The sequence below is a fragment of the Zygotorulaspora mrakii genome, chromosome 2, assembly GCF_013402915.1.
Source record: "Zygotorulaspora mrakii chromosome 2, complete sequence".
Classification (NCBI taxonomy): domain Eukaryota; kingdom Fungi; phylum Ascomycota; class Saccharomycetes; order Saccharomycetales; family Saccharomycetaceae; genus Zygotorulaspora; species Zygotorulaspora mrakii.
In genome coordinates this window covers 1299946-1325229 of record NC_050720.1, presented here as the reverse complement: position 1 = coordinate 1325229, position 25284 = coordinate 1299946, and the positions used below count along the sequence as shown (strand labels likewise).

The 25284-nt window shown below is 39.9% G+C and overlaps 14 protein-coding genes across 14 annotated transcripts; 5 read left to right on the top strand and 9 right to left on the bottom strand.

The window, feature by feature from the left end:
- Positions 1 to 55: 55 nt before the first annotated feature.
- BER1 (Ber1p) lies at positions 56 to 808 on the bottom strand (the record flags this gene model as incomplete). The annotated part of the gene is made up of 1 exon (XM_037287462.1): positions 56 to 808. One exon carries the CDS (start codon positions 806 to 808, stop codon positions 56 to 58), a length of 753 nt encoding a protein of 250 aa, XP_037143357.1.
- Positions 809 to 1154: 346 nt separating this feature from the next.
- PRS1 (ribose phosphate diphosphokinase subunit PRS1) lies at positions 1155 to 2438 on the top strand (the record flags this gene model as incomplete). The annotated part of the gene is made up of 1 exon (XM_037287461.1): positions 1155 to 2438. The coding sequence occupies one exon, from the start codon at positions 1155 to 1157 to the stop codon at positions 2436 to 2438; it is 1284 nt and encodes a 427-aa protein (XP_037143356.1).
- A 120-nt stretch (positions 2439 to 2558) lies between these two features.
- CTR3 (high-affinity Cu transporter CTR3) lies at positions 2559 to 3344 on the bottom strand (the record flags this gene model as incomplete). Its single annotated transcript, XM_037287460.1, has 1 exon — positions 2559 to 3344. One exon carries the CDS (start codon positions 3342 to 3344, stop codon positions 2559 to 2561), a length of 786 nt encoding a protein of 261 aa, XP_037143355.1.
- Positions 3345 to 3724: 380 nt separating this feature from the next.
- On the bottom strand, positions 3725 to 7201 carry VIP1 (inositol polyphosphate kinase VIP1; the record flags this gene model as incomplete). Its single annotated transcript, XM_037287459.1, has 1 exon — positions 3725 to 7201. The coding sequence occupies one exon, from the start codon at positions 7199 to 7201 to the stop codon at positions 3725 to 3727; it is 3477 nt and encodes a 1158-aa protein (XP_037143354.1).
- A 257-nt stretch (positions 7202 to 7458) lies between these two features.
- Positions 7459 to 10368, top strand: UTP21 (rRNA-processing protein UTP21; the record flags this gene model as incomplete). Its single annotated transcript, XM_037287458.1, has 1 exon — positions 7459 to 10368. One exon carries the CDS (start codon positions 7459 to 7461, stop codon positions 10366 to 10368), a length of 2910 nt encoding a protein of 969 aa, XP_037143353.1.
- Positions 10369 to 10417: 49 nt separating this feature from the next.
- On the bottom strand, positions 10418 to 13501 carry VAM6 (Vam6p; the record flags this gene model as incomplete). Its single annotated transcript, XM_037287457.1, has 1 exon — positions 10418 to 13501. The coding sequence occupies one exon, from the start codon at positions 13499 to 13501 to the stop codon at positions 10418 to 10420; it is 3084 nt and encodes a 1027-aa protein (XP_037143352.1).
- A 175-nt stretch (positions 13502 to 13676) lies between these two features.
- On the top strand, positions 13677 to 13991 carry BLS1 (Bls1p; the record flags this gene model as incomplete). The annotated part of the gene is made up of 1 exon (XM_037287456.1): positions 13677 to 13991. One exon carries the CDS (start codon positions 13677 to 13679, stop codon positions 13989 to 13991), a length of 315 nt encoding a protein of 104 aa, XP_037143351.1.
- A 154-nt stretch (positions 13992 to 14145) lies between these two features.
- On the bottom strand, positions 14146 to 14871 carry GAG1 (Gag1p; the record flags this gene model as incomplete). Its single annotated transcript, XM_037287455.1, has 1 exon — positions 14146 to 14871. The coding sequence occupies one exon, from the start codon at positions 14869 to 14871 to the stop codon at positions 14146 to 14148; it is 726 nt and encodes a 241-aa protein (XP_037143350.1).
- Positions 14872 to 15188: 317 nt separating this feature from the next.
- RXT3 (Rxt3p) lies at positions 15189 to 16073 on the bottom strand (the record flags this gene model as incomplete). The annotated part of the gene is made up of 1 exon (XM_037287454.1): positions 15189 to 16073. The coding sequence occupies one exon, from the start codon at positions 16071 to 16073 to the stop codon at positions 15189 to 15191; it is 885 nt and encodes a 294-aa protein (XP_037143349.1).
- A 146-nt stretch (positions 16074 to 16219) lies between these two features.
- Positions 16220 to 16693, bottom strand: HG535_0B06660 (uncharacterized protein; the record flags this gene model as incomplete). The annotated part of the gene is made up of 1 exon (XM_037287453.1): positions 16220 to 16693. One exon carries the CDS (start codon positions 16691 to 16693, stop codon positions 16220 to 16222), a length of 474 nt encoding a protein of 157 aa, XP_037143348.1.
- Positions 16694 to 16833: 140 nt separating this feature from the next.
- Positions 16834 to 17421, top strand: HG535_0B06650 (60S ribosomal protein eL31; the record flags this gene model as incomplete). The annotated part of the gene is made up of 2 exons (XM_037287452.1): positions 16834 to 16890; positions 17134 to 17421. The coding sequence occupies 2 exons, from the start codon at positions 16834 to 16836 to the stop codon at positions 17419 to 17421; spliced, it is 345 nt and encodes a 114-aa protein (XP_037143347.1).
- Positions 17422 to 18180: 759 nt separating this feature from the next.
- DUS4 (tRNA dihydrouridine synthase) lies at positions 18181 to 19230 on the bottom strand (the record flags this gene model as incomplete). The annotated part of the gene is made up of 1 exon (XM_037287451.1): positions 18181 to 19230. The coding sequence occupies one exon, from the start codon at positions 19228 to 19230 to the stop codon at positions 18181 to 18183; it is 1050 nt and encodes a 349-aa protein (XP_037143346.1).
- A 297-nt stretch (positions 19231 to 19527) lies between these two features.
- Positions 19528 to 21609, bottom strand: BRE1 (E3 ubiquitin-protein ligase BRE1; the record flags this gene model as incomplete). The annotated part of the gene is made up of 1 exon (XM_037287450.1): positions 19528 to 21609. The coding sequence occupies one exon, from the start codon at positions 21607 to 21609 to the stop codon at positions 19528 to 19530; it is 2082 nt and encodes a 693-aa protein (XP_037143345.1).
- Positions 21610 to 22113: 504 nt separating this feature from the next.
- AHK1 (Ahk1p) lies at positions 22114 to 25272 on the top strand (the record flags this gene model as incomplete). Its single annotated transcript, XM_037287449.1, has 1 exon — positions 22114 to 25272. One exon carries the CDS (start codon positions 22114 to 22116, stop codon positions 25270 to 25272), a length of 3159 nt encoding a protein of 1052 aa, XP_037143344.1.
- Positions 25273 to 25284: the final 12 nt, after the last annotated feature.

The window sequence follows — 25284 nt, the reverse complement described above, 5'->3', positions numbered from 1 at the left end:
ATTATCTATGGATATTTTTAGCTAATAAATTATTTCACGTATTTATCACAGGCATTCACAGAATTAACTGAAATGCTAGATCAGAAAAAGAATTAACCCACGGTTGTTTCCTGAGCAGTGCTCCTTTATTGAAATCTGTTACCACAATGCATTCCTTAAAGTAGGTTTTTATAGAGCTATATTCAATTTCTGGCTCTTTGTACTTGTATTTATTGTTATACCTTCTCTTCCTTTTCGGCACGAAGGTAGTAAATTCCTGCTCATCAGAGGCTGTTGATTGTGTCGTTTGATTCTGTTCACAAACATGAACGAGTTTACTTATCATCGGATATGCATCGTGCAATTGGACCTTTGTATATCGATCGGTGTGAATGACTATATGATTTGCCAACCAGAATTTAGGTTTCTCGTCCGCCAGTATTTTTTCTGTCAAGTCCAATGGGGCATGTGGCAGGAAGAATAAAGTATCCTGGCAGTAGTCTTTGGCCACACTTATATTTTCTTCAAGCGACCAACCCTCATCTTGGATAAACTTTATGTCTTCGTCATTAAAAACAGGATCATAAATTGATACGGCAGATTTGTCGCAAGAAACGAGGTCAATTATCTCCAGAAGCAATGCTAGTTGATACCTTGCCTGGTGATCTCCATTGAAGCTACCAATAGCTAGACATCTTATTTTTTCCACATCTTTCAAATATGTTTGTAGTTTTTCGCTCAACTCTTTAAACATTATGGAGTTCTTCACATTCTCCCTACATACGGCCAGCTTTTCATCAAAGGTTCTGGAGCCATACGTGCTTGTCATATCATCAAGTTAAGTGCATGCAAACCTGTGAATTTGTCACTATGATTAGAAACCGACCATGATATATTCCGATTTGAATGATATTATTTCATCTCTATCATTTTTACCGTCGGCCAAACTTCGGTTTTCCCGTAGGTGAAAAACAAAATTTTCTTCCTGGCCATCTCAGAAGAAATCGTGCCTTTGCTTGAAATATGAGATATATACATGGAGTTTGATTAAGTAAGACTGTGTTGCTGAGTAGGTTCTCAAGACTTTCCGGGTCCTCATACTTGCCTCGCTATCTTCTTCAAGTTTGTTGAATCAGGCACAGGAACATAAAATCATCGTCAAAAATTGTGAAAAAATGCGCAAGTGCAAAGTTTTCGTCGGTAACTCACATCCAGAGCTAGGTGCTCAGGTCTGCGAGAAACTAGGTATTGAGCCAGCACCATGTGTGTTGAAGAAGTTTGCTAATGGGGAGACTTCCGTACAAATTGGTGTGTCCGTTAGAGACGAAGATGTATATGTCATTCAATCTGGTTCGCCAACGGTAAATGACCATATAATGGAGCTTCTGATTTTAGTGTCAGCATGTAGAGGAGGATCAGCAAAGAAAATCACAGCAGTCATACCACAATTCCCATATTCTAAGCAATGTAAGATGAAAAAACATAGAGGTGCGATTACAGCAAGGATGTTGGCAAATTTGCTGATCATGGCGGGTGCTGATCATGTTGTTTCAATGGATCTACATGCTTCGCAAATGCAAGGTTTCTTTTCGAAACCAGTGGATAATCTGTATGGTGGGCCAAGTTTAGCTAAATGGATTAGAGAAAACGTTGAAGACTATGAAGACGCTGTAGTCGTATCTAAAAATCCCGGTGGGACTAAGAGAGTCACTGCGCTGGCTGATGCCCTTAAAATAAATTTTGCCATGATTCACACTGATCGTCGTCGTTCCAAGGATCTGTACTCACAAAATAAGGACATAAAGCAATTAAGACTGAGAAAACAATCGTTACTGAGAAAAAATAGGCCCATCGTGAGACAGGGTGACGGTCCCGATGAGGAGGAAAACATCATCTTGACAAATGGAATTCAAACCGCAAGAATTCGCAACGGTCATGTTATTGATGATGAGGACGACGAAGATGATGAAGAGGCGTTATCCAGTGACTTGAGTGAAACATCATCTATGGCTGCCAGCGATTCTTATGCCCTTGGAGGAACCTATGATGCAACGGATTCTGATGATGACGAAGAGCTCTTGGAGCAACAGCAAGAAAAGTTAATCACTCTTGTTGGAAATGTTCATGGCCGCTCTGCTATTATCTTGGATGATATGATTGATAGACCAGGCTCTTTTGTTAGTGCAGCAGAACATTTAGTGCAAAACTGTGGTGCTAAGAGAGTTTATGTTGTCGCTACGCATGGTATATTCACAGGTGACTGTCTTGAACAACTTGAAGAATCTGACGTTATACACAAAATTATCGTGACAAACACATATCCAATTACAAGAGAACGTTTACAGCAGTCCAAAAAATTAGTGGCTATCGATGTTTCTACTATATTTGCGGAGACTATCCGCCGCGATCACTACGGCGAAAGTATTTCAGTTTTATTTGATTCCCTTGCTTCGCTTTAAGTTTAGAAATGAGGGCTGCTTTTTTCTTTTGATGAATATTATATGTACTCATTATACATCAAATATAGTTACTATATTTTTAATTGAGCATTGGGATGAAAACTTGTTGTTTAATAAGTGTTACATGCAACATTTTCTATCATTTTCCTCACGATCGTGAGCAACCAGGCTGCTGTTTCCATTAGAACCACCGCAAATACCCAGTGGTTCGTAGTTGAACAAGAATCGGCCAACGAACGCTCCGATTATGCAACTGATTATAATGTAACCGTTATAGTACATGAATAGCAACATAATAATGTATGAAAGACCCCATTGTAATACGAAAACGCCAACCCTCACAATATGATCCAAAAAGCTTGGATATATTTGGACAGATGGTGCGGCCGAACAACAGGATAATGATTTCTCCAAAGCATTATCTTCGATGGTTTCTCTTCTTCCGCAAAAATTGAAATACCATGTGTGAGATAATGTTTTTTGCAGTGCGATTATCGTAGTCATTAAACCAGATTCATTTGTGATTTGATGCAATTGATCGTTGCTCAATTCGGAGGTAACATCATCGGAAGAGAGCACGTTTTTACTGAGTTGATCACCGAGGTACTTCATTTTATGTCTCTTGACTAATTCAATGTCAAATTGGCGCGAAACCCTATTCAGCCACTGTGCAGCAACAACAAGTGCAAAACAACCAATGCAGGAGCCAGCGAACTTTCCCTTTGTGTCACATCTCCATGATCTTGCGATGAAACATGTGTCAATTGTGTACCAATTCCACAGCATAGATATCTTACATTGATTGGCGCTATGTGTAGAATTAGAGCTATTTGAACCACCCATGCTTCCCATTCCTCCCATTGACATCATATTGAAGCCTTGAATTAAATCGGGTCCAGTACTCATATTTATTATAGTTTTATCCGGCTATTAAACGTTGCAGAATTCTTATATATGTTATTGACTATCGGTACTTCGCTGATAATATGGGCCTTTATATATGAGACCAAAGGCCTCATAACCCGTGAAGCAAGGATCGTCGAATATTACAGTGCTCGTTGAGTTTGGCAAGTTTCATGCTATAGAGATTCATAGAACTGTAGTACCTCTAAAAAAATGTGATCCTAATATGCTCAAGATGAGCAAAATGAGAATGAAAAAAACAGCATTCGATCCATGTGAGCAATCTACATGAATGACAAGAAATGCGTGGACGGGATTTGCGCCAAATACTAAACCATTAAATTGTTATACGTATGGATGGTAGCAGTGTATGCGTATACTGATCATTCTTCCAAAGTGTTGTCGATCGATGCCGAAGAATGAGGAGTTGAAAGTGGCTCTAATGGTGGAGTTGAGGTGTCCACTTTGCAGTCGTTGATGTACCCGTGATGGCTATTGTCCCTTTGGAAAGTTAAGTTAGGACTTGTGATATTGACTGGCGTGAACTTTTGTGGCATATTGACTCTACCAAATTTGTTTCTTAATTTTTGTTGTACATAATCCATATCCAGATGTTTAGTCAATGATATTTTGGGAATGCAGCTGATGTAGTGCTTATCGTCTAATTGAACATCTAGCGGGTCTTGAGTATGACACCCTGGTGACATTTTCAATCTTATTGAATGTGTTTTTTGACCCGAAGCGTCAGTGCTTTCGTACAATTCGAAATTGATCTGAGATAGATAATCGCATTCTGGAAGCGCATTTCTTGCAATTCTCATTGGTATGCCAGATTCGTAAATTATATTCAACAAAGTGTAGATATGAGACTCTTTCGTGAAATATGCGACGCATGCCGGTTCTTCCCTATTTTTCATGTCTTCTAGATCTTTCAATATCTGTTTGGCTAATGGCAATGAGGTTAACAGTCCAATATCCAATTTTTCTGAGTCAGATATACCGTATTCTTTTGGACAAATGAAATCAAAAAGAACTTTGGCCAATTTGTATAGTTCACGCAGTTGCATGAATTTTGGATCATCGAAGATTGAACCGGATTTAGAGGTTGCCCGTGATGTTTTCCCGCTCTCAAGAACCCAACCAAGAGAGCCAACACTATTCCCTCCAGTCTTGACGGAGTTCGAAGATAGATTTTGATTGCTATCTATGATTTTGAAATTATTTTTAGCCAAAATGTTAATCGGATAGCGATCCACCAGCGAGTGATTGCCTACTTCTGGATCGACAATCTCACAGGGGTCAAATATTTGCTCTAGAAATTTTCTGTTATGCAGTGCATCGTACTTCATCGTGTCGTAAAGTTCTGAGATTTTGGAGGGGTCAACTTTTTCGACGTTATTAAATTCTTTGAAAAGTTTATCCCATCTTTCTTTGAATAAACTTGCATCCTCAGCACAACACCATTTTGGTTGCATGGCGTTGACATCTCTGGTTTCAAAGTTGTGGTGCATTATTTTTTGCTGATAATTCATCAGTTCTACGACTCGCTTGATCACATAGTAGGGTTCGGGCATCTTTGGGGGCCAAGCAAATTGTTGAGGCGGCTCTTTCCCTTCTCTCAACAAAGGCTTCAGTTTCTTCTTCACTTTATCCATTAAATCTTTGGCTGCATTACTGTCATCCAAAAGATCTTTTCTTACACTAATTTCATCACTTCCTAGTTCATCAGCACCGAACAAAGCTTGTGCCCAAATTTGAGCAGACAATAGAACTCTTCTCTCGGATGATGAAAAAATTTTAATATTATGAAGGATGCTTTTGTTCAATAAATCAAAATCCTGTCTCATTTGTTCGCCAAGGTCCCTTGCCTGATAACGAGCTGAGTGCGTTGGTTCGCCGCCCCATTTTAAAATGAACTGAACCTTTTCCACTTCGTTATCACAATTTAAAATAGGTTTCAATTGAATTTTGGTACCTGGAAACTCTAACTTTTTTTCCAAAGCATTAGATAGGACTAGCAGCTTAGCGGGATCTTCTGCATTCTCTTCTTCTGCAATTTTAAGTGCCTTTAGCACGATTTTTAAATCACTCACGTTTCTGATAACTACTTCTTCCTTGTGACCCTTCAATAAAGAAATGAATATCGGTGAAGTAAAAGAGTGCTTGAACTTTTGTTTGGGAGTTCTGTCGGCATGACGAATAACAGTCACTAATCCTTTAAAAACCCATTTTTGCGTCTTTTCTTCTTGAATAGCAGGTAAGTTCCTATTTTCTGCGTCCATGCGTTTCTTAGCATGGACAAAAGTATCTCTCAAAATTCTTGCACATGCGTCGTAATATGAATTATTGTCCTTAACGAAGGAGAATCCATTAACATCAATGACATAACTACTGCCTGAGACCCTTAATAAATCGAATCCACAAATCATCTGTGAAAATGCCTTGGAAACTTGCCTTGCCATTTCCTTTTCATCTTTCGTTAGTTCTGTGATATACCTAACCTCTTTACCATGTGTATTTCTTCTCACTATACCATCGACAACAGGTGACTTTCTTGTTTCGGCATGGCAGAATTTTTCCCCAACTGTATATGCTTTGACGTCCTCAAAGTTATCAGTGTCCATAAATTGCTCGTAGATGTAGGATCCCTCCGTTCTTGGAGCGGCTAAATTGGGATCAAATTCTGAAGATTTGTTTCCAACTTTACGGAATAATCTACGGCCCCCACCACCATTTTTCGAGTGGTAATAGATATAAATGTTATGATCTTCACCATCAACAGGTTTCTCGACGAATGGTTTGCTCATTATTTCGCCATTAACTTCCAATGTATCTTCATCGATCATACGCCATTTCGGAGCTTTAATAGGCTGAACATCAACACCTTTATTTAACAATTTTGCTCTGAGCTCATCATCGACTCTCGGACCACCATCTCTGCTTATTTCTAACCTTGGTGGAGTAGGCACGTTTGCCGCTGCCAATACTTGCAAACACAACCTTCTGTCCCACAGGACCTTCTGCATCATCAAGTCATTGATGATGAATGGCTTTCGTAGTCTAACGTAGGAGATAGCCTTATCCAATGGAAATCCCGAAGAGAAGAAAGATATTAAAAAGTCGCAAGTGGGCCAGTTTTCAATCTTCTCATCAAGAATAACTTTGTCACCAAAAATGACAGGTTCGAATTCGCCATTCTCAATCAAAAGGTTTAAAATTCTCCTACACGGTTTGGACAATGCTTTTGCATCCATTGCACATACACCGATTTTCCCGATTTTGGCGAGCTGTGGCTTAGCGTTCCCTATCGAGGACTTCCTTGATGAACTATTAGAGCTTACATTAGTGGAAGGAGGTGCAGCAGTGGCCACGGGTAGCACAGGTGAATTCATGGGGTCGATTACAGTTTGCTGAAAAACTGGCGTTTTAACACCCAACTCGGCTAATTGCAATTCTTCCTGATGATCAATGTCTGTGAGAAACTGTTGTGGTTCTAGCGAAGGCGTGATAGTCTGGTCATGCTCCCCAAATTCTGAGTGAGAGCGAGTCTTCTCACCTGGAGCTCCTACGCTAGGCTGCGAATTAATACTCAAGGTCTTTTGCAGGGTAGTTCCAACGTCTTCTTCCTCCATAGAATCACTATGGCATGGAATTGAGGGTGGAGGCAACTTCAATGATGTATTTTCGCTTGCCGAGGTCTTTGGAATGAAACCTTCTAAAATTGGGGCAATAGACTCCATAGCTTTTTTAGTTTTCTGATCCAAAGCAATAGGAGATGAAGGAGAACTCGGGACCGTATTATCCATCTTCGTTGACATTGTTTTTTGACCAGCACCTGCGTCAGTAACGTTGTTTCCCATTAGATTAGGTAACGGTTAATCTTCTTTAGGCTAGACTTCTCCTTTCCAGCAATAGAACGAAAACGAACTGAAAGTAAACAAGTGGATACTGACAAAATACTTTCTCAAAAGGTTCACGTCAACTTGCGAAGTTAACAGTGCTACTGCTTTATTTTATATGCGTCGTCAATACTTTTTAGCGACAAGATACTCTTCACGTGCGGTGAGTGGATGTTGATAAAAAAAATATAATGAAAATTTGAAACTGATGCGATGAGATGAGTTTTAGAGTGTGCAAACAGGCTTTCATAACTGCAAGGTTCCAAAGGATTCCGTCGTGGCTCAAAAGAACAATGACTGGCACAGATATTGAGGCTTCAAAGAAGAGGAAGATTGACGCAGCTGTTGTCGTTACAGGGCGTGGTCTCGGGTCCAAAATTTTCGCACCATTCAGAGTGGTTGGTAACGTAATCAATAACATTCCATTTGCAGTGGGATCTTTGGGATCGACCTTTTACATTGTCACTAGTGTGGGTAAATCATTCCAGATATATGATGCTAACAATCTCCATCTACTATTCGTTTCTGAAAAGGAGACTGATGCAGGAATTACAGCGTTTTCAACACACTTTCATTATATATTTGTTGCATACGGAAGCAAAGTAGGCATTTATAAACGTGGTATCTGCCAGCATACGATTGAATTGAAGAGAAGGGTCACAGTGAGAAATTTGTGTGTCTTTGGTGACTTCTTGTGTGTCTCTACTGATGATAACGCAGTATACATATACAAAAAGAAGTTATCCCAGGACAAGTATGCCACTGAGATTTACACAAGCTTCAGTATCGAAAAACTTCAGGGTGGAGACATTGTCGCACTTGCCCATATGCCCACATATCTCAACAAAATTGTAGTTGTGACGAGAACAAATCTATTACTGTACAATATTAGAACAGGAAAACTACTTTATACGTCTGATGAGTTTCCAGAACAAATTACAGCTGTGGAGGTTGCACCAGCACTTGACATCTTGGCTCTAGGGACCGCATCAGGGGAAGTTTTTATGTACAATTTAAGAAAGGGTAGAATTATCCGAAGGATAAAGATGATGCAATCAAGGATATCATCTTTGTCCTTTAGGACAGATGGCTCTGCACATTTGTGCCTTGGGTCAACTAACGGTGATATAGTATTCTATGATCTGGATCGTCGCTCTCGTATACATGTTTTGAAAGGTATTCATAGCGAGTCTTACGGTGGTATCACAAGGGCGTCCTATTTGAATGGACAACCCATTGTGGTTACCTCTGGAGGGGACAACCAACTTAAGGAATATGTTTTCGATCCGTCTTTATCGCAAAGTGATAGTGGCGTTGTTGTTCAGCCTCCGAGGTTTCTACGTTCTAGAGGTGGACATTCTCAACAACCATCATTTATCTCGTTTGGGGATAACTCAGCTCATTTCATATTATCAGCCTCTAGAGATAGATCATTCTGGGCCTTTTCTTTAAGAAAAGATGCACAATCACAGGAACTGTCTCAAAGATTGCATAAAAAACCAGACGGAGGAAGGATCGGTGGTAGTGCAATAAAGGAGAAATTTCCAGAAATTACAGCTATTGCAATTTCAAACGCAAGGGTTGGTGAATGGGAAAATATTTTGACTGCTCACATGAACGAAAAGGAAGCTCGCACTTGGGACCTTCGCAGTAAAAGAGTAGGAAGATGGACTTTTGGTACAACTGATGGCGGTATCGTTAAATCTGTACAAATTTCGCAATGTGGAAACTTTGGGTTTATTGGATCATCAAATGGTAGTATTGTAGTTTATAACATGCAAAGTGGTATTATCCGGAAAAAATATATTTTGCATAAAAAGGCTGTTACTGGCATTGCTCTAGATGGCATGAATCGGAAGATGGTCTCATGTGGTCTTGATGGTATCGTGGGTTTTTACGATTTCAATAGGTCTTCTCTCTTGGGTAAGTTGCAGCTAGATGCACCAATAACTTCAATGGTGTATCACCGTGCATCTGATCTTTTCGCTCTGATATTAGACGATCTTTCTATTGTCATCGTTGATGCTGTTACTCAGAGAATTGTTAGACAACTTTGGGGCCATTCTAACCGAATAACTTCACTGGACTTTTCACCTGACGGGCGTTGGATTGTTTCCTCATCTCTTGATAGTACAATTAGGACTTGGGACTTGCCTACTGGCGGTTGCATCGATGGTGTCAGGTTGGAGTCGGTTGCAACCAATGTTAAGTTCTCACCTAATGGAGAATATTTGGCTACAACACATGTTAGTGGCAATGGAATCTGCATTTGGACGAACAGATCGCAATTTAAAGCCGTATCCACTAGAATGATAAACGAAGAGGAATTCTCGAAAATTTCTTTACCTAACGCATCTGCTACGGGGGGTGTATCAATGCTCACTGGTGCTTTCAATGATTCAATCGATGAAGAACATGACGTTAACTTCAATAAATATGAAACAATGCATCAGATCAATAAAGAGCTCTTGACATTATCGATTGGTCCTAGAAATAAAATGAACACTCTATTACACCTTGATGTAATCAGACAACGTTCGAAACCTGTAGAGGCTCCAAAGAAAGCACAACAGTCACCATTTTTTCTGCAATTGTCAGGTGATAAGGTTGGTGATGAGGCATCCGGAAGGGAAGGCGTTGCGCATGAGACAGTTGAGGCAATTCAGAGAAAGCAAGCGGCTGAAACTGATCGCGTGGCTGCAGAAATGCAAATAAACAAGTTTAAGCCCACAGGTCCTCTAGGTTTCGAGTCCAAATTCACAGAACTTCTCAGGAAAGGCGCCGAATCTGAAAACTTTAGCGAATTTTTGCTTAATTTGGTAACTTTGTCACCTGCAGCTGTGGATCTTGAGGTCAGATCTTTGAATTCATATGAACCGTTTGATGAATTGATATGGTTTATTAACGCACTTGTACAAGGTGTCAAAACCAACAGAGATTTTGATTTGTACGAGGCCTTTATGAGCTTATTGTTTAAGGCTCATGGGGATATAATACACACTAATAACCAAAATGAACGTGTTACAAAGGCATTAGGTGAGTGGAATAAATGCAGTACAAAAGGTGAGAAATTAGATGACCTAATCAAGTATTGTTCCGGTGTCGCAAACTTTGTCTCTAGTCGCTGAATATGCTAACCTACTTACAATAAAGAATTCTATATCAATTGCAGTTTTGTCATTCGGAGCTTTTGAAATCACGTACTCGTTTATTGGCACCCATTCCATCCTTGGATCTTTTAGCTTGCATCTTTAACTCAAAAGCTCTTCCACAAGTGTAATGTACCACAAAGCTCCTATTGTCAGAATCAAACAAAAGCGTTGTGTCCGTAGTTAAAGTGCCAAATGGCTTTTTACATATCGGACACCTGTAGTTCTCCTCAATTATGACATACTTAGCGAGTTCCTTATTTAGCTCGTACCCCTTGTTTATAAGCTCGACTTGTAAAAGATTCTTTTTTATCCTTGTTTCATCCTTTTTGATAAAATGAGATTTTACTGTCTGTAGCAATACTTCTTTCAGTTCATAGAGAGAGACTGAGTCTGGCAGTAAGTCGTAAATTTCCACGGTGTTCAATTTGGAGGAATGCTCCTGCAAAAACAAGGCGAGCATGGCATTCTTACCAGCCTGAATGGATTTGATTAGTTTTTTGAAAAAATGCAGCAAAGTTGATTTTCCAGCTTCTGCATCATTACTGTAGACTTTTTCACAGAAAACAGAGGTAGCATCATAATCCTCTAGTTCATCGAAAAGAATATTGACGGCCTCTTCATAGCTCCCTAATCTTTGAAGCGGATAAACCTTGAGTCTTTCAACAAAAATGTATTGGTCAGTATTGGAAGATGAAATTTGATTTGCTGCTTCCTCTAATAATCTGAGTATTGTTCTCGGCTCGTATACAGATGTACTCTCCAAGACAGATCTTAACTTGATCCGCGAAATCTTGTTGTCAAGATCCTGGAAGTAACATTTTATTAACAAAGTGTGCAATCGAATGTTTTTTGAGTTCAAGTCACTGATGACAAACTCCAGATACTCCAACGATATTTGGCTGTCTAGAGCATCGATGAATTCATATATTTGTAAATGATCGCGATTAGCGCATAATGGACTATCGTTCAGGAATATCTCCTCTAAAATGCTATCTTTGGGACTAAATCTTTGTAGAAGCCATTCAGTGTACTTGAATATAATCTGCAGGAACTCTCCCGAAAGGTTTTTCAAATAATTCAAAACTAGTAGTCGAATGCCCTCTCTAAGTTCATCGTGACCCTCTGCGTCTATATAAAGATCAGTTAAAAAGCCTAAAGCTTCTTCGTGCTTGCCCCTCTTGGATAAAAAATCAACCAGCTCTTGAAATTTGTGTCTATTACGGAGCTCTTCGACGACAATATCATAATCGCACATATTTTCAACAGACAGTAGTGGACCGATCATAGAGGGAAAATACTGAAGATAAGTCTCAAACAGTACGGTGTCAATTAAACTCAATAAATGCGAAATCTCAAAGGATCCATGGTTATTAAGTAGGAAAAAATCTAGACCAACTTCAATATTTCTTTTGGATAATTTCCATGCAACAGTTTCATTTTTTGACATATTTTTCAGGATTCTCCTAATATCTACCAGGTACGGTAATAACCACTTCCTCACTAAATCACTAGGTATATCGTAAACTCCTCGTGTTTTGCCATTCGATGTAAGGCAATTGTGTTTTTGGCCTGTCATGTCCCATACTAAATCGGATGTGTTTGATGGGAATGTTTTCGCAATCACAAGTTGTGGGGGGGCCCAAAACTTAATAAACTTCTCAAATATTTCTTTTACGATAATCTCTTGAAGTTTGATACAGCGTATATCAATTGAATTTTGTTCGGCACAAAGATTCATATAATGCTCAAAGCGCTCAAATACTGCAAGGCAAAACAGAACAGTCAAATCTCTCAGCTTCAACGCACATAAATTTAATGATTCTTGTCGATCAGGAGATTCGCAAAGCTGTAAAGCATCAGGTGAATTTAAAAAGAAATCATAAAATATGACCTTCCTCCATAATTGATAGAAATCAGAGTCGTAAATATTACCACATATCGATTCATCATCAGTGAAAGAATCATCGGACCCATCATCTACTTGGTAGTGGAAAAGTTTTAATTGATCTTTCAAAGTCCAAACAATGAAAAAACAACTGCCAATGACTTCCACTTTTTGTATGCCTTCTGGTATATCCTGCTGCAAAAATGTGAATCCAATTCTGTAGTCAACAAATCTTATTGTAGTTTTATTACTCAGAATGAGAAGATTTGGTGGCAGATAATGCATACGAAAGAATTCACAATTCCATTCGATGAATTGGCTATTATTGGATGCTTCCATGTAGGGTAGATTTCTTTCAGTCAATCCGAAGGTAAATAAATTTTTTGTGATTCCATCAAACATTACATGCTTTTCCGCTGACGGCGTGAAAGTATATCGTACCTTGGTGAGAGGCTCTGCATTGTGACCTTTTTGCTTTTTCCAAAAATTCAATATGCTTGATTTTTTGGTGACTCTGCTAGTAGATACTACGGAGTGACTTGTTTTAGAAGTGAGATCTGAGGCATGTTCTTTATCTATGCTTATTTTTTTCAAATCTTCAAGGGCTTCAACCATGTCCACAGGGTATTTTCTTTTTACAATCTTATCAATTCTTGAAAGGACGGATTCACCATACGACCAATGGTATACTCCCACATTAGTTGCCAATATTATTCCGGTCTGCCCTGATTCCACAGATTGTACATATTCCTTTTCTGAGCCGAGAGTTGCTTCCACAATTTTCTTATAGATCCGTCCCTCCCAAACCAACATTCTGAGCTTAGAAGTAGCTTTGGTAGAGTATACAAGATAAGTCATTTTATCATCTTCATTCGGCAGTATTACTTCAAAAAGCCAACAGTTGTCAATTCCTCTCTTATCTACAATTTGATCATATTTGTGTAAATTAGTACTGTTAAACAATAACAAAGATTTTTCACATCTAGCGAACACAGTAGATAACTCTTCTGACACATATAAACCTTTGATGACCGTTTCTTCTGTGTGTGAACTTTGCAAAAGCTGTGGATACGTTTGAAATAATTTCAGTTTTTTATTTTCCATAGAATATACTTCAACGTCACCATTTCGCTTGCTCACCAATAGTTTCTTAGCCTCTGGATTATGTAAAATGGTACCGATTCCCTTTGATTCAATTGAATCCACTAACTTCGTTCTCAGCATAAGCGGAACCTATCAGCAAAACTTTTCCTCAAGCTCTATATATTAGTATAGTTTGTAAATTAATCCGTTGTCATTGTCACAAGTGCGAAACGTTCGTATTTGAGTTTTACTCAAATGTACCTTAAAAGATACAACAATTGAAGAAAAGAACACAAACAGCAAAGACTCTGCAAAGATGCCTAATAAAAGCGATTTAGATCAGCTAGTAAATCGTATTTGCAAATCTAGTCGAGAGACTGAATGTTCGAAAGTTTTGAAAGAGATAGAGTCTAACAATGAGTATATTACTAACGTGCAACTGAAAAAGCTGCTAAAACTACATGACATCTCTTTCAAGGATAAGTGTGTTCTTCCAGCACAATCATTGTATGACAAGTGCAATGAATGCGTGATACAGGACGGAGATCTTCAAAATTGGGCTGAGCTCATTGATAGAGACGTGAGGGTCCTTGAGGAGTCTATACAACTAATAAAGGAAAATAAAAGATGAGCAATGTCCAACCGACCTAGCGCGGCTTATAGCTAAAAATCAAATATTATGAGCAATTAAGTAAGTACTATATGAAGAACAATGTAGAAGTTGGTATATATTATGCGTATGTCTATTCCGTGAAAAGCGGTTCATGGGCCGATTATTTTATCGGTTACGATAACCTCTTGGCCGCATTTTCCCATTTTTTAGTCTCGATCCAGCCTGCATTAACGACCTTCAATGCATCCTGTAAATTCATTGATTCACGTAATGGTTTATCATCAAGAACAAGATTCCTGTAAATTCTCGTGTAAAAGCTTTTCGGTATAGTTGCAAATACATCTCTGCGCCTCTGACGTTCATCTCTGCGCCTCTGACGTTCATCTCTGTCGACCTCAGCGTCTGTTGGTTGCACCCACAACGCTCTTCTACGCTCCCATACTTCTCCAGCCCCACAAAACGGTTTATTCTCAGCCACAAACTTTTTTCGTAGTTTTGCACATTCAGCCACAGCATTGTAGTTTTTGAAAGTCACTTCTTTCGCCTCGTCACAATCGCCTTGTTCTTCACCTTCTGCAGCATTATTTGAATTTCTTGCAGACTCTACGCTACTTTCAGTTAAGGATTCCTCCGCTTCAGTGGTTATGTTCAACTCTGACACACCAACTGGTGACATCGAAGTCCCGCTATCCCTACCAATACTTGGAACCTTTTTCAAAGTGCCAGCGTTACCGTAAAAGAGAACATCCACCGTCTTATCGCCTTGCGACTCCTCATCTAAGCCATCTAAGGTCTCTTTAGTGACTTTCCTGAGAGCCGCTTTCCACCTATGCAAAGTTCTTGAAATGCGGCCAACGCCACGCTTTTCCTGTGCATCTTCACCTCTTTTCAACGACATGATATTCTCCGTACCTTTAGACCTGTAATGTATATTTAATTAACCAAAAAAACTCCGAATGCTCCCAAATCAACGATCTGTCAGATCTTTCAGGACTCGTAAGTGATACAACTGCTCACTCCCAACAATTTAAAGCAGAGTCTGCAAACGCGACTTGTATAGACTTCAGAATTCGCTTCTGCTAGAGGCTTTTGCATTTGTTTCAACTCCTATCGTACTCGCTCTTAAGAACCCGCCTAATAGAATGCATGGCGAAAAAAAAGAAACAGAAAAAAACAACAACAACAATGTCTCAATGCACGTCTTGAAGAGGGTAATCAAAGAGCCCAATTACTAGCAGGAGTTATTTGATGCTCATCTGTGTTGATATTCTGAGTTGAAGTATCCCTTGTCATAACGCGAATCCCGTATATGCCGTAACTAAGGCCATCATGGGGTGCCTGCGCCCTGCCGCCCCAGTACTTGGAATAGATCCCGTGCTGCATTACACTCTCGTACGTCTGCAAGGTTGGGAGCAGCAGGAGATCCACCTCGAGGTCGAATGGCGTACCTTCGGGTGGTATAGTTCCGGTTATGTTGTCAGTGTTGTTCATATTAGCAGGCGTTCTGCAAGTTCCAGTGCCATTGTCTTCGTCAATCGATACCCCGCAATGTCGCAGCACTAGCACCGGATCGGAGTCATCGGTGTAGATCTGGCACCCCCATATCTCGTTGTTGAGCGCCCTAGGGCTGTTGAAGTGCTTGCAACTGTTCTTGAGATCTTCGTAAGCTATCTTGACCGTAACCAGCCTATTAATCTTGTCGCGCCCGTAGCCGGGCAAAAACGGCCTGGGCGTTGACAGCTCCACTGTATCGTACGGGAAGGGTAGCACTGCCTTGGGCGTGCCGCCCTCCATGCGCCCCTCGGCGTACGGATGGTACGCGAGGGTAGCTACGCGCTCATCCTGGCTCGGTGAGCAGCCGTACTCCTTGAAAATATAGGTCAAAACAGGTCCTGAGTCCACTTCCGAGATTCCGCCTGCTTTCTGCGTAGCGCTCGTTAGGGCTGCCTCCTCTGGTTCCGCTGATTGGACATCATCACTGTGTCTTTGTCCCGCAGTTTGCTCCGTCCTGGTCGAGTTCAACAACGTTTCCTGCAACTTATATATCTGGGATTGCGTCTGTCTGTACGCCTCATCTGCATCATAGACACCTGCATTCATGAGTTCACTCTAACACTATATCGGAAGGAGTTCTCTTTCAGCAATCGAATTTCTCCGCTTCCATTAGTTGCTTTGTTTTGTAGAACGATCGATGCCAATCAGACGTTTTCACGATCTTTTCGCCTACATGTTCCCAGATTTGTTTTTTACCCTTTTTTGGCCATTTTGAATTGGCGGCATTTTGAAAGGCAGAGGGAACGTTCTTGTGACTGCCTAAGCATACCATCCAGACACCACATTGCGTATATATGGTGTATGGGATGCCCAGTAGCGCCCAGACACCGCGTGCTTAAGCAAGCCGCCGAGTGTGTCGGTGAAACTTTTAGGAATTGGAAAACAAAAGTTGCGTCGGTACCGTTGAACAACTGACGCTCGACGAGTTGCGGTGCGTTCGGAGGGTGCAGCGGGCCAGCGAGCCCAGAATTTTCGCACAGGCAGACGCCAGGCAACGCTTTCTCAGCGGGAACACAGATCCTCTCTGCCTGGGGAACGCGCTCCCCGCGTGAGCAGGCGGCAGCCCAACCTCGGGTTTCCGCTGCAGACGGGTGGATGAACTGGAAAGTTCTCTCGTATGGTGCGCTGATGCTCGTGTCGGTGACGATTGGCCATGGCATTCGCATGGGCAGAGGTAATGGAGTGGGATTGCAGGTAATGATACCACTGAAATAATATTACTGAAGCATGTTCAGGTTGGGTATTAAAGAAGGTGTGTTGTTTTAGCAGGATTTGACTAAATACCCAAGGACTCAATCAAACGAAAATGGCCGGTTTAAAAGACGTTGTTGCTCGTGAATACACCATCAACATGCACAAGAGAGTATGTTAATACTACAAGATGATAATGTCCAGACCGACAGAAATATCCATATGATACAAAAGCAGACCGAATGTCCTCCAAGCTGTGGAGATTGGAACGAAGGCAAGCGCAGATGCCAAAATTTTGCATTTAACGAAAAGTGGGAATCGCGTCGTGCTGTATCGTATTGACATGGTATTTCCAGCCAGTATCACATCCGAGAACAGTTTTACTAACAAATATTTTTCTTTTTTATTATTATAGTTGCATGGTGTTTCCTTCAAGAAGAGAGCTCCAAAGGCTGTCAAGGAAATCAAGAAATTCGCCAAATTGCACATGGGTACCGAAGATGTTCGTCTAGCCCCAGAATTGAACCAAGAAATCTGGAAAAGAGGTGTCAAGGGTGTTCCATTCAGACTAAGATTGAGAATCTCGAGAAAGAGAAACGAAGAAGAAGACGCCAAGAACCCATTGTTCTCTTACGTTGAACCAGTTTTCGTTGCCTCCGCTAAAGGTTTGCAAACTGTCGTTGTTGAAGAAGACGAAGCTTAAATTAAATTGAGAAATAAAATTAACAAGTAACATTAATAAAACTGATTTTATTTTTTTTATTATATATTTTCTCTGTCATTTCACAATTCATGGAACGGTTTTTACTTTAGATAACTATTTCTTTTCTTTAAAGTTAAGTATGATAATCATTTGATTTGTAACCAGTTTTGAGAGGGTGTGTGTGCATTCGCAGCATCAAGAGTCGTTTTACGTTGGAGGAAAGGCTTAACTCAGTGTAACTATGACATTAGGTTTACTGATCACTCATTACATTAAAAGACGCCCAATTCATCTACTAGGCGCTACACATAAACAAAATAATGTACCAAAACGGTACAAGATTACCTTGCAAACGATAGCTGAAATGACACAGCACATCAAATTTGGTGTGTTGTGGGATGGTCTTAAAAAGCAAATGCTTCTGTTCTCATTAGATCAGCGTTAAAAATTGAAATATTATCATCATTTAAAGCTTTCTCCATTTGTTGATATACTACACAAGTTAAGAGGACATCCCCTTGCGTGATCTCACACAATTTTTCATTGAGGGTATCCTTGAGTAACTGCGAAAGGTGCTCGAGACGCCTGGCAGACAGACATGAATATTATTTATTTAGATATTAAGAGCCTAAGAATTTTTTCCTGTCAGTTTTTTATAGGTTTTATAAATGTTTATTACCCGGCACACATAGTGTGAACTGGAGTTTTAATTAGGTCATCAGTATTAGTAGTACGTATACAACATCGTGCAATAAACCACTATTTATATGGAATATCCTTTTGCACTGCAAATCCAGGCTCTCCATGTCTCTTGAGAATAAAATTCTCGTCGAACCAATCAAGAAGCTCAGCGGTGCACTGTATTGTCATTAGTTTTTTCAACAGAGATTTCTTAAGTTGCATGTTTTCCAACATACAAAATAAATGATGCTGTAGTAATTGATACGGTAGACCACCATATTCAAGTGCATAATGCCAAAACAATTCTACACAGCCCCATGGACAAGTGTCATACCCAGACAACATTGCCGGATTGTTTAGTAAACCTCTGACAGCCATGACACCGTCAACTCCAGTTATTTCTGTAATTCTTTGCAAATCTTGCCTCGAGAAACAATCACCGTTAGCTATTATAGGGACATGTTTGTCGCCGAGCCTGTCGACAACATACTTGATTGCTTCGAAATTGGCTGGAACAGATGATCTTGTCGTTCTTGTCCTGCCGTGAATTGTAATCCAATCGACACCAGCGTCGCATAATCGTTTACAGAGTGTGACAGTCTCATCCAGGTTTTCATGTATCCTAATTTTGGTCTCCAATCGAAGCTTTTCACCATACTTCTGTTTCACAGCTGAGACCATAGAACATAATAGATCAGGATTATAAATTAAGGCACAGCCAATACCTTCACGAATTTGTTCTCTTATTGGGCACCCACAATTTATGCCGACTCCATCGCAGTACGGTGCAACCATCTCCACAAATTTCAGTAAATCACTCACGTTGTTAACCCCAACCTGGACAATTAATGGTGCATCACCCTTGTTCGTGGAGAAATCTGCCATTCTTGCATGGGAATTTCGAACAAACTCGCGAGCTAGAATCATAGGTGTGTACACTATATCAACATCATAGTGCCGGCAGACTTGACGAAAGGGTAATTTAGAATAGCGTACCATCGGTCCTGCTATGCTTGCTGGTCGGCCATGCGTACGCAGTCTCGTTTGTATAATATCCAACGGATCATTCCTAGGACCAAGAACTTTGGGCTTGGGTATTTGAAACTCTTCTCCAATCGGTTGAGTCATTCTAGCGACTTTGCAGAACGTTCTTGAGCGCCCAACAGTCAAGTTCAACTTGGTAGGATTAATGTAGAGGTCTGAAATGCCCGACCTGTAGAATTTTTCACTCAATTATTTTTGAAATATAATTTGAAATGTATAGTGACCGAACGCGATGTACTTCAGATTTTTCTGCACTGCAAAATATTAATACACTTTAGCGCATATAATATATATTTATAGATATAGATATATATATATATATAGCTCGTGATAATCTGAAGACTGCCAGGATATAGCAATATTACTATTTGACTGAGTCCACTACAAATGCACAAGCAGAAGATCATTTCCACTGAACGGCTTATTGCATGTTGGACACTTTCTCATTCTCGAAGCGAGCCTCTCCTTACAACATTCGTCACAAAAAACATGTCCACAGGTTTTTATAACCATATTTTTCCAGTTCTTGGAACAAAGTGAGCAATAAACGAGCGAACGGAAATTTTCTAATTCTTCTTGTAATGGGCCAGTGCCTCCGTCCTCTGAGTTTAGCGAATTCTGTAGCTTAGCACATTTGGCCTCCGCATGTGACGCTTTGAGTTGAAGAGTTTTCAATTCTGTATCTGAATCGTGAAGCTTAGTCTCCAGTTTAGTTATCTTGGCAATGTTTTCATTGTTCTCTTCTTTAGAGGTATCCAATGATTTCTTCATTGTGGAAATTTCAGTATTCATATCCATAATTTTTAAAGTCGTAGCTTTGTTTGACTCAATCAAACGTTTTTCGTTGCCTTGAGAGAGCTGCAATTGTTCATTCAAATTGTCAATCTTATTTTGCAATAGTTTATCAGAGTCTTTCAACTGTGAAATTAATTCGTTCGATTTGCTTAAGCATTTTGATAAATTTTTATTCTCGACCAGAATAGAGTCCTTAGATCTCATTGCAGCAAAATATTTTTGATCTGCCTTTGCTTTTTCAACAGTCAATTTAGATAAAATACTCTCTTGATTAATATATTCCTGAAACTTTTTGTGCGTTATGTGAGATAATTCTTTGAAGGCTAGCTCTAACTCTTGCAACTCCTTGAGAAGAGCATCTTGTGATTGAGCATCACTCTTAGATCTATCTCCTATCGTACTCCATTGTCCCTTCAGAGTATCTATGGCATGTTGTAGATTCCCCAACATAGTCGTTTTGGTTGTTTTTGCTTCCAGAATTGCCACTTTTCCTAGCAACTCATCTCGAGTAGTTCTGATCCTTACCAAATCCTTCTCAAGCGTAGAGTTGTGTTTTTTTAAGGTATCCATTGCCATTTGTAGTTCTTTTGTTAATTTGCCCTTATATATTTCTTGTTCCCGTGATAGGTGCTGGAACTTGGATAGAAAGTCCTCATTTATTTGCGACACTTTTTCATTTTCCATTGATAGACGGTCAATCTTCTCACGTAGACTAGCTGTGTCATGAACGTTTGGTAGTTGATGAGATTGTTGTGCGGAAACTTGTTGACGAAGCTTTATGAGTTCCTCCTCGTTTTGGGCCTTGTAATTATCTAATTGTTCCACTGTATTTCTCAAAATATCCAGTTGTGATTTTAAATCGGTAATTTCTAGTTCCTTTTCTAAGAAACGGTTGCTTGATTCTTCCTTTTTAACTTCAACCTTACCATCATGAAGACAGCCATGAACATGGCAAGTGTCACTGTTGACGTGAGTATCATCATTACCTTCACCATTTATTCCCTTTCTATCAGAATCATGGATATTAACTTCTGGTTTTACGCCGTTTCTCTCACTACCAGTTTCCTGCTCATTTCCTGGCTTTTCTAGCCTTTCCTTGCTTGAACTAAAGACTCTTGTGACTGTCAATGAATCCTCTCTATCATATTTGCGTACCACACGTTGGTAAAAGTTCTTCAACGTAGAAATCTCCTCTGACAGTTGCCTATTTTCGATAATCGCTTCATCCTTATTTTTCTGTAGATTTTTCAGTTGCATAGCCATTTCTTGTAAACGTTGATGCGAAGCCTCATTGGAAGATCTCTCCACAGTACTATACTTTATTAAAAGCTTCATAAAAGGATCACTCAGCTGAACTATCACCGTTTCGTCACCTTCTGAAACTTTACTACAAAGCTGCTTTTCCTCAGCGTTCTCACAAAAGCCTGCGAGAAACCGCGCAAGGGTCACGACAAGTGCCATTAAATTAGCCAGTTTTCTACTGATATCTGTGCACTGTCGTTTTGATAAATCGTACTGCTGCTTCAACGACTCGAGATTCGTCCTGTGCTGATTCAAGCACCGAAACAGAGCCTCCTTTTGGAACGCTATCACATCGCGTTGAGTCAAAGGCTCGTTCGGTTCCGATATGTTGAGTCTGGCTCTCTTTGCAGCAGGCTCGCTACACATCCCGGTATTATTTTCTCTAATATATATTAGCAAAATAGCACAAACTGGACTCTTGTTCAGGTCCTTTTCTCACCAAAAAACATGTAAAGTCGTATCAGATAGCACACAGTCAAGGTTGCTAACTCGCTAGGACTATGGAAAAGCTTCTCTGGCGTTCCTTTTGTGCCCCAGTGTGTTTAGGACTTTAAAGTTATGAATTCTCTTCGCTACTTTTTTTTTCATTGTATATTGTCGAGAATCGCTAGAAACGGGAGAACTAAGGTAGTATGGCAAGCGCGGGTCAATAAGAATCAACTTTGGGGAAAGGCCGATTGTGCGAGTGATACCAACGATATCTGGTGCTGTAGGTGCATTTCGATAGAAACTGTGGCAATTACTTGGTATACTGTATACTGGCTGGCATAAAAAGCTTTTGAAGAGTTGCTGGACTACAGAATTCCCTTATTTCCGTTCAACAAGTAGTGAAACTTCAATTTGAAACTTCAAGTTTTGAGTCGTTGAAATATGCAATGTGGGGATAATGATACTGCCAGAGGTATGGGATCAAATCAGAATGTCAATCAGATGGGTGGTCAAGAGGTAAAGCTATTTCAGGCATTGAATGGGTTCATCGCACTAATTAGTAATCATGGAAATGATAACCCAGCATTTACCTCATCCGATGGTTCTAACAATACAAGTAAGAACATTGCCAATTTCCTGCGTTTAAATCTGCTATCCTACCTGAGGCATTGTCAACAATATACGGACAGAGTACAAGTTCATAGAGAAGTTCTGACACAATGGTGGATTACTCTGCTGAATTTTCTCAATAGTGAGTTGATCGTCAATTCGCAAAGTGGAGAAAATGAAAGTTTGCAAGAAAAGATTTTCAGTGATCCCATTTGGAACACGGATACAGTTTCTGTGTCCTTGGAGTGTGTTAGTAGATTAATGTCCACTCTGATGGTGTTGCCCGTGCATCATTATAGAGAGACAGAGATATACTCCCACCACATACTGCTTACAATACACTGTGTGACCAATCAGATCATTTTCAACTCCAAGCATATCCGACTTTTAGGTCGTGACCAATCCGTCAAAGCTAGACGATATTTGCATTTTTTAAAGAGTTACTCCACGCTATTGCGTTCATTTCTAGGAAAGCTTAATGCATATGCATTTTTCTATCTTCCCGATGATTTTCATTATGATACGCAACTCCTTCTGGTAACATGTCCCCGCCTGACTTACAAACAAAGTCCGATTCCATCACTATTTCCTTGGAAAAGAAAAGTGTTCGAGACCACATCTGATGAATCTCAAAGGATTAATACAGATGAGTTGGAAACCCATGATACCAGGTTTTTCAAAATTGTCGTATCATACATGCAAAATGAATCAATCTTTATTGCATTTTATTGGCATTATTGGTACATCGTTTTAAGATTTCTCTCATTTGCAGATGGTCATGATAATCTGAGCAATAATCTTGGCATTATTCCGGGTTCAGAAGTACTGCTTAATCATGTCACTGTTATTGCATTAGAAGAAGATTTGAAAAAACTGAATAACTTTCTAAAGGTGTCCCATACTAAGGGACATCCCTCAAATTCTAGCCTAAATGTCACTGCAGATACTATGCCCGATTCGACGACCTCGACGGTAACAAATGATGGTGTTCTGACCCCAGAAACATTAAATGATTACGTGTTTAGTTATTTCCGCACAATAAAGTTATGGGAAAGTTTGAGAAGCTTGAGTGGCTGTTTCAATAATTCTCTCCAGATCATAAGCCTATTGGCACTACATGATAAATATCAATTACGATATATCTCCAGCATTTCAGCTTATGACGGTCATCTGGCCAATGTCGTATACAACAAAATTTTACAATTTATCATATTTCAGTTTGATTCTGTTAAGTCAGTCGACTTTCTTGATTGGGAAGCCTGGACCTCTGGACTCTTATCAATGCTGCAAACCTTAAGAGCTAACTGCCAAATTGTTTCTCTCATCTGCCTATTCAACGTTTGGGAATCTTTGCCGTTGGGGGTTCAAGAAAGATTATCATTGAAATTAATAAAGGATTATTGGAGCACGCTTACCTTGGATTCAGACTTTCATCTTGTGAAGGTGATATTTTTCAAACTTCTCATCTTCAGAATATTCAGCAAGATCGATTATAATGTCAAAGAAGAGCTGAGAATGACATTTCAGTCATTATATGAAGAAATGGTTTGTATATACGAAAAAACTGACAAATCACCTTTCAATGCTAAATCGGATCCCCTTTCATTTTATGGTAATAAGAAATTTTTTTTAATGCCAAACAAATGCCCTCCAGAAGATAATCTGATACGCAAGGCAGAGAAGCATATGAAAATGAAAACCAACACAAAGTATCAGAACTTTACGACAGTTATCGGTATAGCGAACATTCGACCTTCTTTTGTTCTCAAGGGTGGTAGATATCCGTATGACGTTTTGGATGAAATGGTTGTCAAGGCAACGTTATTATTGAGGGAAAACAAGCGGAAGAACGCTGAATCTCCTTTGCCTCCAGTCCCTCGATCTAAGTCTGACTCAAGCGAGATAAGAACAGATGTTACAACGAAATTTTCGGGGCCTGCCTCATTTTCCAGCACAGTGGGCTCATGGTTTAATAGGTTCTCCCCCAAGGCAGGTCAAGAGGTCAAAGGAGAGGTTAAATCAGATGAATTTGTTAAGGCAGCTACAGAGACCCATGAGAGAAAACTTCGAAGAAGTAGTAGAGGAACTGTCTCAAGTGAAACAAGTTTACCTAACTCTGAATCCGTTGAGCTTTTATCGATGTATTCTAACGTATCATCTTTAGCAACCGGTAATAGCTCCACTGAGGACCAACTCAATAACTCAAGAAATACAGAAAGAGGGATGTCAGGAGCAGTTCATTCTAGCAAATTTTCTAAAGATGGTACACTATACGAAATCAAAGACGATTCTAGACGGGTTAAGCCTAAGAAAAAATTGCTTTCTCCTATTGAACTTAAATACTCTTCATCAGTAGCAGATGATCAAGCGGTATCAATTGTGTTCAAACCAGTCATCATACCTTGTGATCCCCTCGCGAAGACAATCGAGAAGGCCAACGTCAGTTGGTCGATAACCACAGCAAAAACATACGAAAAACCTTTGCCCACTCCAAATTCCACAGATTATGACTCTCTCATTGAGGATTTGCACTATGACTCAATTCACGTAAGTTCCGTGGATAGTTTCACATTCGAAGTGGAGGATTCGGATCCTGGATTGACGTTGCAATCTTCTGGGAGTCATGAACCAACTCTTCCGGTTCCAAATTTCGAATTATTCAGCAATTCTCAACTCGATCCGTTGGCAGGAGATGCTGAGATGCTGAGAAAATTCGGCAGCCTTTCAATTGAGAAAAAGGAATCGAAACGCAAGGGGGATGCTTGTGAATCGGATTCAAGACGTCACGTTCGAAGCCTTGAACCCTTAGCAAAAAATGACACAATGCGCTTGGAAACACGTCTAAATAAAATTGCATCGACAGTTCGAATATTTAATAAAACAATTGAAGAACGTTTCGAATATCTGAACTTTTCAAATCAGAAGGCACTATTCATGGATTTTGAAATAAGAGTTCCTACATACTCTGCCGTGTCAAACACAAATGGATAACATCCAAAGCGA